The sequence below is a fragment of the Diabrotica virgifera genome, chromosome 3, assembly GCF_917563875.1.
Source record: "Diabrotica virgifera virgifera chromosome 3, PGI_DIABVI_V3a".
Taxonomy (NCBI): Eukaryota; Metazoa; Arthropoda; class Insecta; order Coleoptera; family Chrysomelidae; genus Diabrotica; species Diabrotica virgifera.
In genome coordinates, this window is record NC_065445.1 from 192,737,681 (window position 1) to 192,754,434 (window position 16,754).

At 33.3% G+C, this 16,754-nt stretch overlaps 1 protein-coding gene across 3 annotated transcripts in view; it reads right to left on the bottom strand.

Moving 5' to 3' along the window:
• The window catches only part of LOC114330331 (serine/threonine-protein phosphatase 6 regulatory ankyrin repeat subunit C-like), a 67,889-nt gene that overhangs the window by 13,887 nt on the left and 37,248 nt on the right, over positions 1-16,754 (bottom strand). For all 3 annotated transcript variants that reach the window (XM_028279653.2, XM_028279654.2, XM_028279652.2), the window contains exons 4-7: positions 11,833-12,148; positions 7,800-7,880; positions 7,574-7,742; positions 1,023-1,114 (exon numbers count right to left, since the gene is read on the bottom strand). In XM_028279653.2, coding sequence (XP_028135454.1) covers positions 1,023-1,114; positions 7,574-7,742; positions 7,800-7,880; positions 11,833-12,148 — 658 coding nt within the window. The remainder of the gene's footprint in view (positions 1-1,022; positions 1,115-7,573; positions 7,743-7,799; positions 7,881-11,832; positions 12,149-16,754) is intronic.

Genomic DNA, 16,754 nt, shown 5'->3' on the forward strand with positions numbered 1-16,754 from the left:
TTGCTAATATTTATCAGTTCCGTTCCTGTGACGACTTTATTGAAATATAGTTTATTCGATTACATGAAATCAACTTTAACTTAAGAATATCCGTCAGGAAAGTCATAACATGTGATTTGTCTTTAAAACGACAACTACATGCAATGACGACAGTAAAATTCTCGTGTTAGATAATCTAACACGAGACTATAGCAAATCACGAGGGAAGACAAAAAAAACCTCATGATACTATCCCGATATGGTAAGTATTTGGTATTACATTTATTTCGTATAGCTATTTAAAGCAATACCACCTGTAAGTTAATTTTTAATTTAACCTAAAAATATACATTTAGTAGGAAGCCAATTTTGGCAGAACTCTTAAAAAACGTGTTGAGTTTTTGTAGGACTAGACAACAATAGTATTACAAATATCTATTTAAAGCTATTATACATACTATTTTGCTGCCAGGTCATTACGAAAATTCCCGGAAGCAAAAGAAAGCAGGTGTTTAGAAAGCACTAAACTTGGTACAAAATAAACGAAATTGACACGAAGAAGAAAATAAAAACATTATACAGTAAAACCTGTGTTACCGGCCACCTGCCAAATCGGCCACCTGTACTAACGGCCAGTTTAAAAATACCCCAAACCAATTACATCTGGACTACAAAAACTGGCAATACCGGCCACCTTTCTATATCGGCCATTAGCTTTTTCATTTTTAGTGGCCGTTACTGACAGGTTTTACTGTAGTAAGAAGTAACATATTTTAAGTGACTACAAAGAGCTTTTTAAAGAGGCAAACAAAAATTAAAGTTGTAAAGAACTATGTTGGAAGCAAATTATTACATAATAGGACTAAAGTAAGAGGGGAACCTAAAAGAAAACTGTGGACATACAATGTAGTGAGCACTGACGATTTTTAATTTAACATAATTGAGCCAGTCACAAAAAATCAGGCCATTGATTATATTTAGCCAAAGGAAATCATGTAACGTTAAAAACTTGCAAAATGTTAAAATAATGTACAGGTACTTACAGTCATGATTTCAAATCTGTTCGGTATATTATCGGCACAAGCTACATGAAGTGGAGATCCAATTATTGGAGAACTACAATTGACATCTGCTCCTAAAATTAGAATAAAACTTTGATAAGGTATACCTATTTAATGTTAAAATCAATATCGTCGACCTAATATATAAAAAATGCACAAGTCCAATATATTCAATTTTAGACTTTTGATGGTATCTGTTAGCATTGTCCAAAAGCTATGTAGGGTTCTTCTTACAATGTAGTTTAAGTACTAGATTTTGCTAAAATTTTGAAAATGAAATCTGCATAAATCCATTAATGTTGAAAATCATATGAAATCTACAGAAGTCCGCTCTTGTTTGCGCTCAAACCGTTCAAACGTATCGGTGCTTTTCAGATGTTTATACATTTAAAAATTCTTTTTTCTTTGCAAAATCGGACTTTTCCAATTTTCATATTATATTTAGTTGTGCAAAAGTGGAGTTATTCACAGTTAGTTTTTTGCCTCTACTGTAAAATCAGGTATTTTGGACATATGCACTTTTCATATTACGCCAACGATATACTAAAATAAATGAAAAAACGAATAAAATCCTTTATAAAAGATATATATTTAAAAATCCCTAAAAAAGGCTATCACAGAACTAGTTTTCGATTGGTTGACCGCAGTGCCGGTTTATCCACTGGGCGCTTTGGGCGGGCGCCCAGGGGCCCGTTCCTTTTAATTATAAAAAAAATAAAGACGGTAAATAATCTACATATTCTCCGAAAAAAAATCTCATACGCAGATACGCCAATACACTGCAAACGCCTTTGTTCTATTGTTACATCTCTTCACGCCTATACACAGTGGCGTAGCCTAGCCCCACAGGAGCCCCGTGTCAGTGTTTGTGGCGGAGCCCTTTTCCAAAAACTACAGAAAGTTGTCAGATTTCGCCATGTCATTGTTTAAAAACTACCCAGGTAGTGGGTAAAAACTGTGTATGTTATTAATCAATGACCATGTCTCGAATTGTATCCAAAATAATCGCACAAACGGAGTTTGTTTTAGTTTCTAATAATTTCTTTTTGAATTGTGGGGCTTAAATAATAATTTATCTCACTTTTCGGCTTTAAAATAAGTTCTTTTAAAATAGTTAAACCAAAGTCAAAAATAGATATAAATAAATCTAATTTATAGATAAAGAATAGATTATCCTCGAAAATGCCAATACCCAAAAAATAGGTACACACTCTTTTAAACATTCAAAAGTAAAGCGATAAAAAAATTGCAATTTGACATTATACAGTGCCCTCTAAGGCTAGCACTCCACTTGCAATTTGTAGTCGCAGCGACAAAAAAATCGCTGTTGCAGAAAATCTAGAGTCTAGAAAATTAATCGCTGTTTTCAGAATCACGAATTGAATGCTACAAGGATGTAACATCAGCTTTTAGATGTTTTTTTAATCTAGAGATAAAGAAGAAGTCAAGACATCAATTAATACTTTATGCGAGAAACAGAAAAACGATTTTGATGAAACCAAAGAGAACTTGAATAATGAAATTACCCATTTTGTAACGTTATGGAAAAAATGGACTCTTCCATGATGTAAAAGCAACTTTTCCCAATATTTTAACTTTACTGCATTTGACGAAACTAATTTCTAATGCGTCAGACGAGCGGTCTTTTTCGGATTTAAAAAGAACAAAAACATATTTATTAAATGTCAAATTTGGGTCAAGAAAACCTAGACGCATTATCACTATAGTCCAGGGCGCATCTGTTTTGAGATAGACGTTGAGAGGTGACTTATATTTTTTTGCAGAAATTGCTTAAAAACAACTCATATAATAATAATTGAGCTATCCTCCCACTCAAAAAGGTCCGGAACATTGTTTAAATAATCAAAATGTCAAAAAATGAAGGAAAAATTCAATTATTTTCTTCGTTTTTTGATTATAACTTTAAAAGTATTCACTTCCGAGAAAAGTTTCACAAACATAAAAGTTGCGTCATTAAATTTCCTACAATATATGATTAGTTAAAAATTGTCACTCTTGTGGAAAAATGGCAATAATTGCGAAAAAACCATAAAAAACAAGTAATCGCATTTTACATTTTTCAATCATTTATGCTAGACCTTTATATTTTACCCAGAAAAACTTTATATTATAATAAAAGAATACTGTAAATTTAATTTAGGTCGGTTTAATATATCTTGCAAAATAAATTATGCAATCCAGCTTTCGCAAAAAAAATTCATTTATTCAAAATGTTGCAGGACGGAAAATAAAGCTGATAGCAAGTTGAAATTTTTTTACGTATAGAAAAATACTGAACCTTTCATTTGCAGTTCGCAAAATTAAAATGGGTTAACTATCACGGCGTCAGGAATTTTTTTAAATAATCATTAATCTTTGGTGCTACGCGCAGGACAGCGGTGTTCGATTTACACAAGTTGATTTCCACCAAAATGTCTTCGAATCTTTATCTACATAATATATTATTTTCCGACTCTCTATTTTGTTGTATTTTAATATTATAATTCCACAAAAATCAAACTAATTTGAGTATTGTTTGTGAAATATTGTTTAAACAATTGCATATGTTTAAAAATAATAAACTTTTATTCTGTAAGTTAAAATATATGAACAAAGAAAATTTTTGCTAAAAAGAGTATTATTTCAAAGGGTATAGTAGATATGTGTTTTTATTTTGCAATAAACAAATTTATTTATATCGAAATGTACTAAAAATTAAAATTTATCAATCATTATCAAAGGTCATTGGAATGACCAATCAGAGCAAACGTATCCGCTGTCCTGCGCGTAGCACCAAAAATTAATGTTTATTTAAAAAAATTCCTGAGACGGTGGTAGTTAACCGATTTTAATTTAAAAAATTGCAGATAAAAGGTACAGTATTCTTCTACAAGTACAAAAAATTAACTGTCTGTCTACTTTATTTTCAGTCCTGCAACATTTTAAAAAATGGATTTTTTTTTGCGAAAGCTAGATTTCACAACTTATTTTGCAAAAACAATTGAACCGACCTTTATGAAATTTGCACTATTATTTTATTGTATCACAAAGTTTTTCTGCGTGAAATATGAAGGTCCCAAGTCTACCACAAATTTTTGAAAAAAGTAAAATGAGAATACTTGTTTTTTTTATGTTTTTTTCACAATTATTGCTATTTTGCAACAATCGCGACAATGTTTAAAATTTTTAACCAATACTATCTTGTAGCAAATTTAATTACGCAACTTTCATGTTAAAGCAACTTTTCTCGGAAATGAACACTTTTAAAGTTATAATCAAAAACGAAGAAAAAAATCAAATTTTCCTTCATTTCTTGACATTTTGATTATTTAAACAATGTTCCGGACCTTTTTGAGTGGGAGAATAACTCAATTATTATTATATGATTTATTTCCAAGCAATTTCTGCAAAAAAATGTGAGTCACCTCTGAACATCCAAATCTACTATCATTTTTACAGATGCGCCCTGGTCTACTATTGTATATAGAGAATGAAGAACTGGAGAAACTTAATTGTGATAATATTATTATATGGCAGTTTGCGAATGCTAAGTCAAGAAAAAAAGTGATCTAATTTTTGTCTTTATGTATTTTTTAGAATGTTTTTTGGCTTGTTATGTGTTGTTTTGTGGAACTTTCTGGTTTTTATTCATGTTTTTAAATGTATCTTTTGGAATATTTTTTACGTTTGCTATTCTTCTTGCTTGTTTAAAGAAATATTTTATGGATTTTACAATAGACCTTTATAGTTAGCCCATGTTTTTTCTTGTTAAAAACTGACAACGAATAGCAATGAAGGGGGCCCCTAAACCTCCAGCGCCCAGGGCCCGAAGATAGGTTAAACCGGCACTGGGTTAACCAATCATCATCAGTGCTTACGTGATCTAACATGCTAACCACCAAAATACAATATTATAAAAATATGTGGGTAAAAACCCTTTAAAAGTAATCCGTCAAGGAAACATAAATGAAATATGCGAACTAAAGGGGTCTACCCCAAAATCCCGACAGCCAAAATCCCGACAGCCAAAATCCCGACGGCCAAAATACTGACACGCCAGAATCCCGACATGCCAAAATCCCGACACGCCAGAATTCCGACAGGTTTGATAAGTTCCTTTTTAACATATAAGTTACATTTATTTTTGGTTTTTTGTTTACGGCCATCTGTTTTTTATTTTTTGATACTAAACAAAATTATTTACCATTTAATATGAACTAATGTTCTAAATAAAATTTCTAACATGGGTATATGAATTAAATGATTTTTTGCCAATATATAGTCCAATAATATATTATGTATAATCAAATCCTGAATTCAAGTTTACTTTCATATATTTATAATACATACATAAATATTATCATGTCACTTACAAACCTTCCATTTCAGTAAGTGGTAGCTTTTATATTATAAAATAGTGATTTAAGTCACTTAGCGAGTTAAGTGTTTAATGATTTTTTCTTTTAAAATACATAATAATTAGTACCCGTATTTATTAGTAAGTAATTAATTTTTCAATTTCAATAGTGTATAATATGATTTGGTATTGGTTTTGAAAAGGAAACAATAAATATTCAAAATGTAGTGGTCGGGATTTTTGCTTATGCGAGGATTGTTGCATGTCGGGATTTTGGCCTGTCGGGATTCTGGCATGTCGGTGTTTTGGCCGTCGGGATTTTGGTTGTCGGGATTTTGGGCGCCACCCGAGCGAAAGCATGGATGTTCAAAATATTCCATGTAATATGCTCTAGAGGTGCCATTTGAGCTCTAAGTCGACTTGTTCACATGATGACAGTATGGTAGCAAGTCACTTGAACATGAACTTTTACGTGACTTATATCATAGCAAAGTAGGTTGATAGGATTTATATCAACAAAACTATGAGGGTTGCTGGCCCTGAACGAAACCTCTTTAAATGGACTCTATGAGATCCATAGATCGGAACTGTGAAGCATAATCGAAACGATAAATATGTCAAAATTTAAAAACAATATTGAAAAAGGTTGTATACATAACAATACTCTTCTAACAAATGTTTGACACTGAAATGAAAAGATAAAAGGGACGTTGTGAGGATGACAACCAAGCACAAAGCTATTATATCTCAAATCAAAAATAGCCAAAAAGTTTAAGATTCTCAAATATTATCGAGTATAATATTATGATTATGGGTGGAGAGGCTTTTAAGTATTACTTTGGCAATTAACCATTGCTTTTAAGTTCTACTTTGCCAGTAAGGAAAAACGTGATTTTGGAATGGTATTGCTACAGAGAAAGGCTTATGCATATCTCCATAGATTGTCTAGGAACGTATCCAGGTAATACCTAGTATTTTCTCTACTACTGGAACCATTAGACAAGATCTCCTAGAAAACATAAAAAAGCTGGGACTGAGTAACTGAATGACTGTACTACTCTCAACTTCCAGATCAGTACGAAAATTTTTGGAAGATACTAAGTCACCTAGAACTCGATAACACGGAAAGAGCGTCACCAGAGTTCAATCCTGGGATATCTGGGATAAGTGAATTTTTCTCTTAGCGGGAGTGAAAGCCGTATGGCTACATCTGAATAATAATATAATATGTAATTTTTACCGAGGAGATCTTTTCGGATTGTTCCGGTGCCAATTGCATCTTAAACCCTGTTTCAGGTAACTAGTGTCAATGCACACTCGCCGGGAGACCGACGGCTTTACGTGCCCTTCGAAGCACGGTGACGGCTCGCTATCATTTTTAGAAATCAAAATGCTCTAGAAACCTAGAAAGCCAGTATCTTGATAGCTGAGCTACGGCAACAGGTAACAAAAGAAAATTATAAATCTGGTGAAATTTAGAACATTATTACAATTAAATATTTCATTGTAAGTAAATCATATTACGTTGCGTCAGAATAACAAGGTTCTATCTGCAATTTTTGTCTAAACTGAGATTTTTATGTAACTTGGTTTTATTTTATGTTCTTCAGCTTAATATGATACTAGTACCGACATCTATTTCTAGGTGGCTGAAATACGTAAGTTACAAGGTTCTATCTCAGAGAATTTTAAATTTTGATAAGGTTTTAACTGGCATAAAAAAAACAGTCAACTAAGTACACTAGGTCCTATTTGCAAAAACTAAAAGTATTTATAAGTTAATAAGTTTGATAAGACTTTATCAAATAACTTGAAGTTCTTTTATTATATAATTATTGTTAAACAAGTGTATATGTGGAAGATAAACCTTTATTAAATAAGTTTAAAGCATTTCTCAAATCAGAATTTCTTTGTATTAACTATTGAAGTAACCTTTTGCGGTTAATAAAAATACATATATTAATTTTTTTTGAATTTATATTGTTAACACATACATATCTAGCGATAATAGTAAAATAAATACATAACATAGAAACTTTAAACAGTCATAACTAAAAATGGCACCTGAGGCAGATAGAACTTTGTTATTCCAATGCAACGATTAGCAATTAAAATATTTTTCATAACATATTATACATATTTTATAAAGTCAATTTACAATATGTCAAGAACTTACCAGACTTGATTAGAAGTTCAACAACTTTGGGATCCCCTTTCAGTATGGCTAAATCTAAAGGACTGGGTTTTCCAAGGTCATATTCTTCGTCGTAGTTCAATTTGGCACCTTGTTTTATTATGAGGTTAACTATTTCGTAATTTCCAGATAGAACAGCATAATGCAGAACCTAAAATACTTGTTTGATGATTGATGCGATCAACAGTTTTAAAATATTTCAGCATACCGTTCTGTAGTCGTGTCGTTCATCTGCTATTGCATTGACATCTGCTCCAAATTTCAATAATAGTAAAACAGCTTCCATACCCTGCAACACCAAGAAATACTTTATGTATGTAATTATCAAAACGTAACCTAAAGCCGCGAACTCATTAGTAATAAGTATATTGTATAATGTAATATGGAGACCTCAAGAATTTCATTCTTATTTCTTCTTTATGTGCTATGATTATTTTAAGCCTTAGCTATTATCATGTTAACAAGCCTCTCGAATGTTTCACGGAAGGTGTCACTATGAAGGGAATACAATGAACCTCTTAATTTGGCATAAGGCATTCAATTCCATAGAACTTTGGGCCGTATTAGATGGAATGAATAACGTAAGGATTGATTCCAGATATAGCATGCTTCTAAAATACATATTCGACTATGCAACTATGCAAATTAATGTAGCAATGTAGCAGAAGGTCTAAGCAAAATAAGAACAAAGAGAAGAGTTAGACAGGGAGGACTGTATCTCCAAAATTATTTACTCCTGTATTAGAAGATATTTAATGTGTTCAATAAGTTAAATTGGGAACAACGCAAAATTAATATTGATGGCAGATTTTTAGTAACAATACAGAGGAACTAATCTACATGCTAAGGAGTTTCAACAAGAATCTACGAAAATCTGTTTAAAAATGAATTGAATAAAAACAAAAGTGATGACAAATCAAAATATTTTAATCGACTTTGAAGAAACTAATATCGAAAGTGTCGAAGAGTATATATATATTTAGGTCACAGGATGATCCTATGCAAACAGAATAAAACGGCAAAGATAACTAGAAGAGTCTGAACTTGAGCAACAGTAGGAAGACTCAGTGTTGAAAACAAAAATATAGCGATAAATCTAAAAAAGGGTATGTAATAGTTGTATTCTGTGAGTTATGATTATGGAGACCTTGACACTTACAGATTTATTAGCCAATAGATTAAGAACAACACAGAGCGCCATCAAACGAGCTATATTAGGAGTATCCCTGAGAGAACATATATTTATGAAGTAAGATATAAGAACGTGCGAAGCAGGACGAAGGTGGAAGATGTAATTGGAAGAATTGCGCGAAAAAATGGAGCTAGGTTGGACACGTGGCACGACAAAACAACCAAAGGTGTACGAGAAACGTTGGACATTGGAAGACAACAAAAATGATGGCTGGACATGATGAAAGGAAAAGTGAAAGAAACTGGCACCAAGTAGCACAAAACAGAGAAAAGTGGAGAACTCATGGGGAGGCCTTTAGACAGAAGTGGATGGAAGCATTCACGAAGAATAAGAAGACTTTACGAAGAACTTTAGATATTCCAAATCAATTGCTAATGAGATTCTAGCCAAACTGATACCCGGGTTATAAGTGATATTAAAAGCAGCTACATCCAATTTGTTTTTTAATAATACCCAACAAATAAACGGAAACTAGACCAATGTATTTATGGGATGATTTGTAGAGCTTTTTATTGCTCGTGATATTTGCAGTGAATTAATTTTTAACACTAAATAAAATCATGTGATTATTTTTATGAGTGTCCCTGAATTTATAGCCTTCAATGAACTGACATTAAAATTAAAATACACAAACTTGAACCAACACCAGAAACTATTCAAATTTATAATTTGGCTGGGTAAATACATCAATTTTTATGTTTAAAAAAATGAACGGAGACCATTATCACCAATAGATATAAAAGATCTCCTGTTCCTGTTTATATGGAGGTCAGATATTTAAAATTTACTGGACCAGCGTTCTTGGTCTATATCTGGAACTCCAATTTCTGGTTATTAATTATCATATTTATAGAGATATGTTGTACTTTTGTATTGGATGTTTGTTAAGTAAACTGGCAGATTAATTTTTTTCTAATAATTTTCATTTCAAGTACGTAGAAGGATACGACTTATTTTCTATAAAATTATTTATCTTCTTCTTTCTCTTTTTGTGTAGACACGGCCGTTTTTCCGTTGGGAAACCGTCTCTCGCCAAGTCTACTACTCTATTTGTTGTCTTTCGCCTTATGTAGTCGTTATATTGTACTCTTCTGTTGCTTATCCAGTTTTTATAGTTCTCCACCTTGCATCACTGTTGTATACCTTTTGTACTTCTAGCTCTGTCTCATAGTGTTATTTCATCGATTTTTAGAAAAGTTTTCATTGCTGCTGTTTCTAGCATTATTTTTATCCTCTCTTTGTCACTTTGTCAGGTTGTGTTTCTGCCGCGTATGTCATTATTGGTCTGATGACTGGGTTTTAAATTCTGTCTTTCATTTCTCTCTCGATATTTTTATTTCTTCATATTGCTTCATTCAGGCAAACTGCGGCTCTGTTTGCTCTATTCATTTGATCTTCCACTTCTGTTTCGAGCTTTCCATAGCTAGATAGTGTGAAGGCTAGATATTTAAACTCCATCACTTGTTCTATTATCTGACCTTCCATCTCTAATTAACTTTTAAATAGATTTGCTGTTATAACCATGCATTTTGTTTTTAATTGGTAAATTAATATGTTAAATTTTCTGGCGGTTATGTTAAAATGATGCAGCATACGTTGTAAATCATCTTCACTTTGAAAGATTAGTATTATATCGTTTGCATAACAGATTATTTTCAGTTATTTTTCTCCCATTTGTTATCCTTTTTGTTGGATGTTCTTCTTCCTTTTTGAGTTCATGCTTTTGTTATTATTTCATCCATGATCAGGTTGAACAATAGAGCACACAGAAAATCTCCCGCCTTATCCCATTGCCAGCTTCAAGTAAGTCAGTTAGTTCTTCTTCTACTTTAACTTTTATTGCATAGTACTTTATTGTGTTGTTCTGGTAGATATTTTCGATTATTTTAGTTATTTCTAAAGGTCTCTCTCTTGCGTAAAATAAAGAGATAGCGTCCTTTAATTTGACCTTGTCAAATACATTCATAAGGTCCACGAAACATAAAAATATGCAGATTTGTTAAATTCTAATGATTTCTCGTGAATTTGCCTTATTATAAATATAGGTAGGCATGATCTTCCAGACCTAAAATCTTGTTCTTCTGCTAATGTTATAATTTCTTTCAGTTTGATTGTTATAACTTTGGTTGTTAATTTCAATGTTATTGTTGTTCTGAAGCTATTTTTATATAACATTCAATGTTATGTGTAACAAAATAAATTCTCCGGGTCCGATTTGTTTTCCTCTTTTGAGTGGTTTAAGTTGCCTGATCTCCATTCTTGTGGTATTCTGTGTTGCTATAATATTGTTTGGGTTAGTTTTAATAGTTGTTTGGTCAGATCTTGTCCTTGGTATCTTATAAGTTCCTTCGATTTGCTGTCCTTTGCTGGTGAATTTATACTTTTTAATTTCCTTAATGCCTCCTTTACCTCTTCCTCATCAATCTTTATTTCTTCGTTTGTCGTCACTTCAGGTGTTGGTGGTTCATTATCGCCACCTTTAGCAAATAGAGATCGAAAGTAGTGGCCTGCACATTGCACATGTTTTCTTCTGAATGTGTATTCGTTTTTATTAGTTCGTTTATCTCTTTTCTTTGTCCTTTAATAATTCTCCATATTTATTTTTGTGTTCCGTAGAAGTGTTGTCCCATCTGTTTTTAGAAGCTCTGCCCAGTGTTACCTTGTTATTTGTCTAACTAAAGTATTAGTTTCGGTTCTGATTTGTTTATAGTGGTTGTCTTTGTTTTGTTCTGAATTGTAAAAATGCTCATTTATTTCTTCATCAATTATCTTTACTTCCTCTCTAAAAGATGGGACTTTCTTTTTTGATATGTTAGTGTTCGTTACTATCCTCTCCCCAAGTGATTCTGTTGCTGCATTAATTAGGAGTTTTTCTAAGCTTTCCTCGTTGATATCGTTTTCTAATATTTCCTTATCAGCTCTGATATGAAATGATTTATAAAATAATTAACTCACCACCTACATGCATTACTGGAAAGTGTTAAGTACTAATTTGATGAAACACATTACTCTAAAATTTAAAAATGAGCAGAAACAAGAAATAACTTACCTGAGGTTGTCGAACTGCTTTCATCAACGGAGTCAAACCAGACCTATCTCTGCTATCCGGATTAGCTCCAAAAGTTAAGAGCAATTGCAAAAAGTCTAGATCAGTCACCAAGTTAATCTCTGATCCAAAAAAGTATCTTTTATTGGGATCTGCTCCGTGTTCTAGTAACATTCTGGCGATCTCCATGTGCTTGTTACGAATTGCAAGTCTTAAGGGTTCGTCACATTTAGTAGTTCTGGGAAATTCTTCTTCGGTGTTTTCTCTATAGTCTACTTTAGAACCGGATGCTAAGAGAAGACGAACTACTTCAGTGTATCTGAAAATTTATATGGAATATCAATATGTAATATATAAAACACAACACTATTCTTAAATTCGGTGTAAGTGATCACGTTTCTGCTCCATATTTTAGCACTGATCTTATTAGTGTTTTATAAAGGGTCAGTTTAATTTTTCTGGGTAGTTTTGAGGCCATGTTTCTTCTCAAGCTATAGTAACGCTTATTGGCAAGCACTATTATTCTTTTAATTTCTTCGTTGACGAGAATATCTTTAGTCAACAACGAGCAAAAAACCTTGCTTACAAGGACCAAGAACTGTTTACTTAAACGTATCGAACTAAAAAACCTAAGACGAATATATGGAGGAATAAAAACAATGTTTGTGACGCAGGCAATGCAACTTTCAGTTGTTTAGAAGTTTCGGGAAACATGGCATGAGCGGGAAACCTTCATTAGGTTAGCATGCCTTAGGCTGATTTAAGCCGGATTTATGTTACAGCGGGGGCGTGGATGGGAGTTGGCACGTTGAAGGATCGTCCAATATGAAAAGTATTGGCTGATTTATTTTACGACGGAACCCTAACAACCCAAACGATTCCTGGAATGTACTATCAAAGTTCTATTAATGTTTGAATGTCCTGGACATTCAATGAACATTCGGTGAACATTGGGACTGATTAAATTATTGGTGGAATGTTACCACAATACATTTTATGAACATACTACGAATGTCCTATATTTTAAGTGAGGCCATTTACTATTCAATTTGCGTTCATTTTTAAATTTGCCGCGCGTGTTCTATGAAGTAGGGTCGCGTGCGGCGTGGTCATCACCATCAATGTCACCATCACATTGCATTTTCATGATAACCTAAAAATTTATGATTGGATGGAAAATGGAAATTAGAATATATAATTAGTGGCTTTTTTTGCTGTTCTGTATGTTAGTTTTGCTCTACCTGGATCTCTTTTGTTTAAACAATTATGTAAGTATTATAAAATCCGTTTTAAATTTTTTTTATTCTCTATGAAACGAGTTAGGTATTTATGCATATTATTACCTGTAAATAGTACCTATCTCTTTTGATTTTTAATTGTAAAGAATAAAAAAATTACCATTCATTTTAATTTTTTTTAGAATCAGCTGAAAGTGGTCTACAAAAAAACAAGGAAGGAAACGTAGGTATAGCCTTGTGGCTATGAAAGGCAAAAGAAAGATATATTATGTAAAAAGTGTATCGACTAATTGAAAGAAACTCCACATTGTCGATGCATAATAAGTTATTACTTTATAAATAAATATTAAGACCAGTATGGAGTTATGGATGCCCACTATGGGGGTGTACTTACTAGACCAAGTAATATAGAAATTATACAAAGATTCCAGAACAGAATACTGAGAAGTATTGTATATGCTTCTTTGTATGTGACAAACAGTGATCTCTATAAGGACCTAGAAATGGAACCTGGATATAATCATCAAGAAGATGACAGGAAGTCACGAGCAACAACTTCACAAGTACGAGAATATTGAGGAAATCCAGCTTCTTGATACTACTGGGCAAACTAGAAGATTGAAGAGGACAAAGCCTTTTGAACTAGTTTGAGTGATAGGTGATAGAGAAAAGGAGAGCATAGTGCTTGTGTGACTGTGTATGTTAGAATAGTGCAGGATCTTGTTAGACTAGTTAAGAGACGCTATGGGGTAAGCTCTTCATTTTAAGGAACAGTAGTAATTTAGGTTAAATTAAAATTGCTCATTGGTCACTTATGACCAGATTGTAATTGTAATGTACAATTCAATACAATGAATCATCATCGTAGTGATGATTATGGAAAAAAATATATGACAAGATTTTGTGCAATAAAAATGTTTATATTTATCAAGGATGTAATATTTGGTATGGCTACATATACCTACTTCTGGTACCTATATCGTCGGTGATGTGACAGACAATACCTCCTATCTGCTTTTTCATGAATTTTGTAGGAGACGAAAAACCATTTTTAGGGTCATCTCCTGTTTTCATATGTAAAATATGTAAATTTTGACATGTTTTGTAGTAAATAGATAGTTGAATTTACTACAAAACATGTCAAAAAATATCATATGAAAACAGGAGGTGACTGCAAAAAAAGTTTTTTTTTTTCTCTTCAAAAATTCATGAAAAAACAAATCGGAGGTATTATGTCACATCAGCGACTATATCCAGGAAATGTCTAAAAAATATACTGTGAATGTTCAAAGAACATTCGTAGACATTCATGGAATGTTCCAACAAGACATCCAAGGAATGTTTAAAATGCTGACACAGGACTTTCCTGTGACATTTAGGGGACGTTGTTGTGCTTTTGAAGATATTCCAAGAATGTTTTCAATGTCCTGTGTGTACATTATAGGAACATACATGGAATGTTTGGTGTTATTAGGGAACGAGCGAGACCGGGAAGTGGCCAGGACTTGCGATTTCTATTGTTCTGCTAACCGTGCCGTCCACGTCCCCGTTGTAACATAAATCCGGCTTTAGACGGATAGGGAACGTAATCAGACGAGAGGAAGATGCAACAATTTAAAAAAGGGTTTGACTGAAGAGGTCCTATTGGATAACGAGCCATAGGAAGACCGAGACTTAGGTATTAAGACAACTTAGAGAACGATTTAAAATCAATTGGGGTTGGAACACCAATACGAGTTTTCAGAGGCAGGGGTGAAGGGAGGATTGTTTTGAAGTAGTCATATCGAGTTGTAATGCCGCTGATCATGTTTTTAAATTTACGTAGGTATAATATAAAAAACTTGACGTGATTAGTCTACAGCTTGTTTCGTGTATTCCTTTTAGACAAATCGCCCTTTAGCATCGTAGGAGGTGTAATGGAATGTTCTAATAGCGAGCGAAAATTGGGTCCGTAAACACGTATAGCAATCAATAAAGAGTTATATCGAAAAGTGTCGTCGAATATTATTTTAATTTGCTAAAATAATATTTTATAGCAACGTATACTCACGGTAAACTAATCCTGGGTCAAACACCTAATAAGGTTTGAAACCGATTAGGATGCTTTTGATGCTCTATGAACAAACTGAAAAATAGGACGTCCCTTATTTCGTTTTACAGCGAAATGATTATTTAGTTATATTAGTTTTATTCCTATCTAAGTATGCTGGACCAATTTCATTTTTCGTTTTTTCGTTGGAATTTCGTAGGTGAGAAGTAAGATGCAACTCTTAGATCTCCCTCAACCTTCTTTGCTCCAGCAATCCGTTGGTTTGCAAATTCTAGAAACCACCAAGGTGTCACCAGAAAACTGGTCCCAATAAAGTTCTAAAGTTATACTATTTAATAATTTTACTAAAGCAAAACTTTCGCTCCACTTCTTTTCCTTCTGAGTTCCTTATTATATTCAGTGGGAGCTTTACGATAATAGACTGATTCACCTGATCTTTTGAAGAATCAAATGTATGTTAGACCTCTGTCCTGTGATTTGTAAGGTTGTCATTACATCAGGATCAGGATACTTTCCAGTTGGTGTTTCTCATTATATCCGGATAATCCTCTACGAACGCTGACATGACAACCTCTTGGAATGGCTCAGTGGTCATATCTAAACCCAACCTGTTATTTCAAAACAATGAAATTGATGACCAATCTCGTCCCCAATGAGCTAATAGAAATAGAAAAAATCGCCCAAGCTTGTGGAAATATATCTGAACTATTTAGAAGAATAAGTTTGAGTTGGACTATATTCGGAAAAATTAGAGACGTGTTTAAAACAAAAGTTCCAATCCATTTAAAAAGGAAAGCTTTCAGTGCATTATATTAATACTCACATACATAAACCTTAATCCTTACAAAAACATCACCGGAAAAATTGAGAAGAACACAACGTAAATTGGACACATCAATGTTTGGAATACAAAATATACTAAGAAACGAGGAAGTTCGTAGAGGACCTAGAGTGGAAGATAATATCGAACAAAGCAAAAATTGAGATGGGTGGAACATGTTATAAGAATGAAAGTACAGGTGAACAAAAAACATTGCTTAAATGGGACCACGATCAGACAAGAGAAGCCGAGGAAGAGCCCAACGCAATGGATCCTCAACCTCAAAAGAATTGTGGCCAATTGGATAGCAGAGGCGCATAATAGAAGAAACTGGACTGAACGAGAAAGCCACCTTATCTGACACAGCTACTTTAACAAAAAAATTATTGAAAATTCCCTTTAAAAGGTGACCATCATCATCATGCAACCTCTTCTGTCCACTGCTGGACATAGGTCTCTCTCATTCTTCGCCACTCTTCACGGTTCTGTGCTTCTTGTTGCCATATTCGGTTAATGTCGTCCATCCAGCGTGTTGGTGGTCGTCCTCTGCTGCGTTTGTCTTCTTTTGGGCGCCAGTCAATTAGTTTTCTGGTCCATATTGAGCCTTTCAGTCGCACTATGTGACCTGCCCAATTCCATTTCAGCTTGGCTAAACGTTCAACGACATCAGTGATACCTGTTCTTTTCCTTATGTCTTGGTTCCTTATTTTGTCTTTTTTGTCACGCCGAGAATCGATCTTTCCATGCGCCTTTGTGCCACTCGCATTTTTAGTGCTGTTGTTTTTGTGAGCGTGAGAGTTTCTGCTCCGTATGTCAT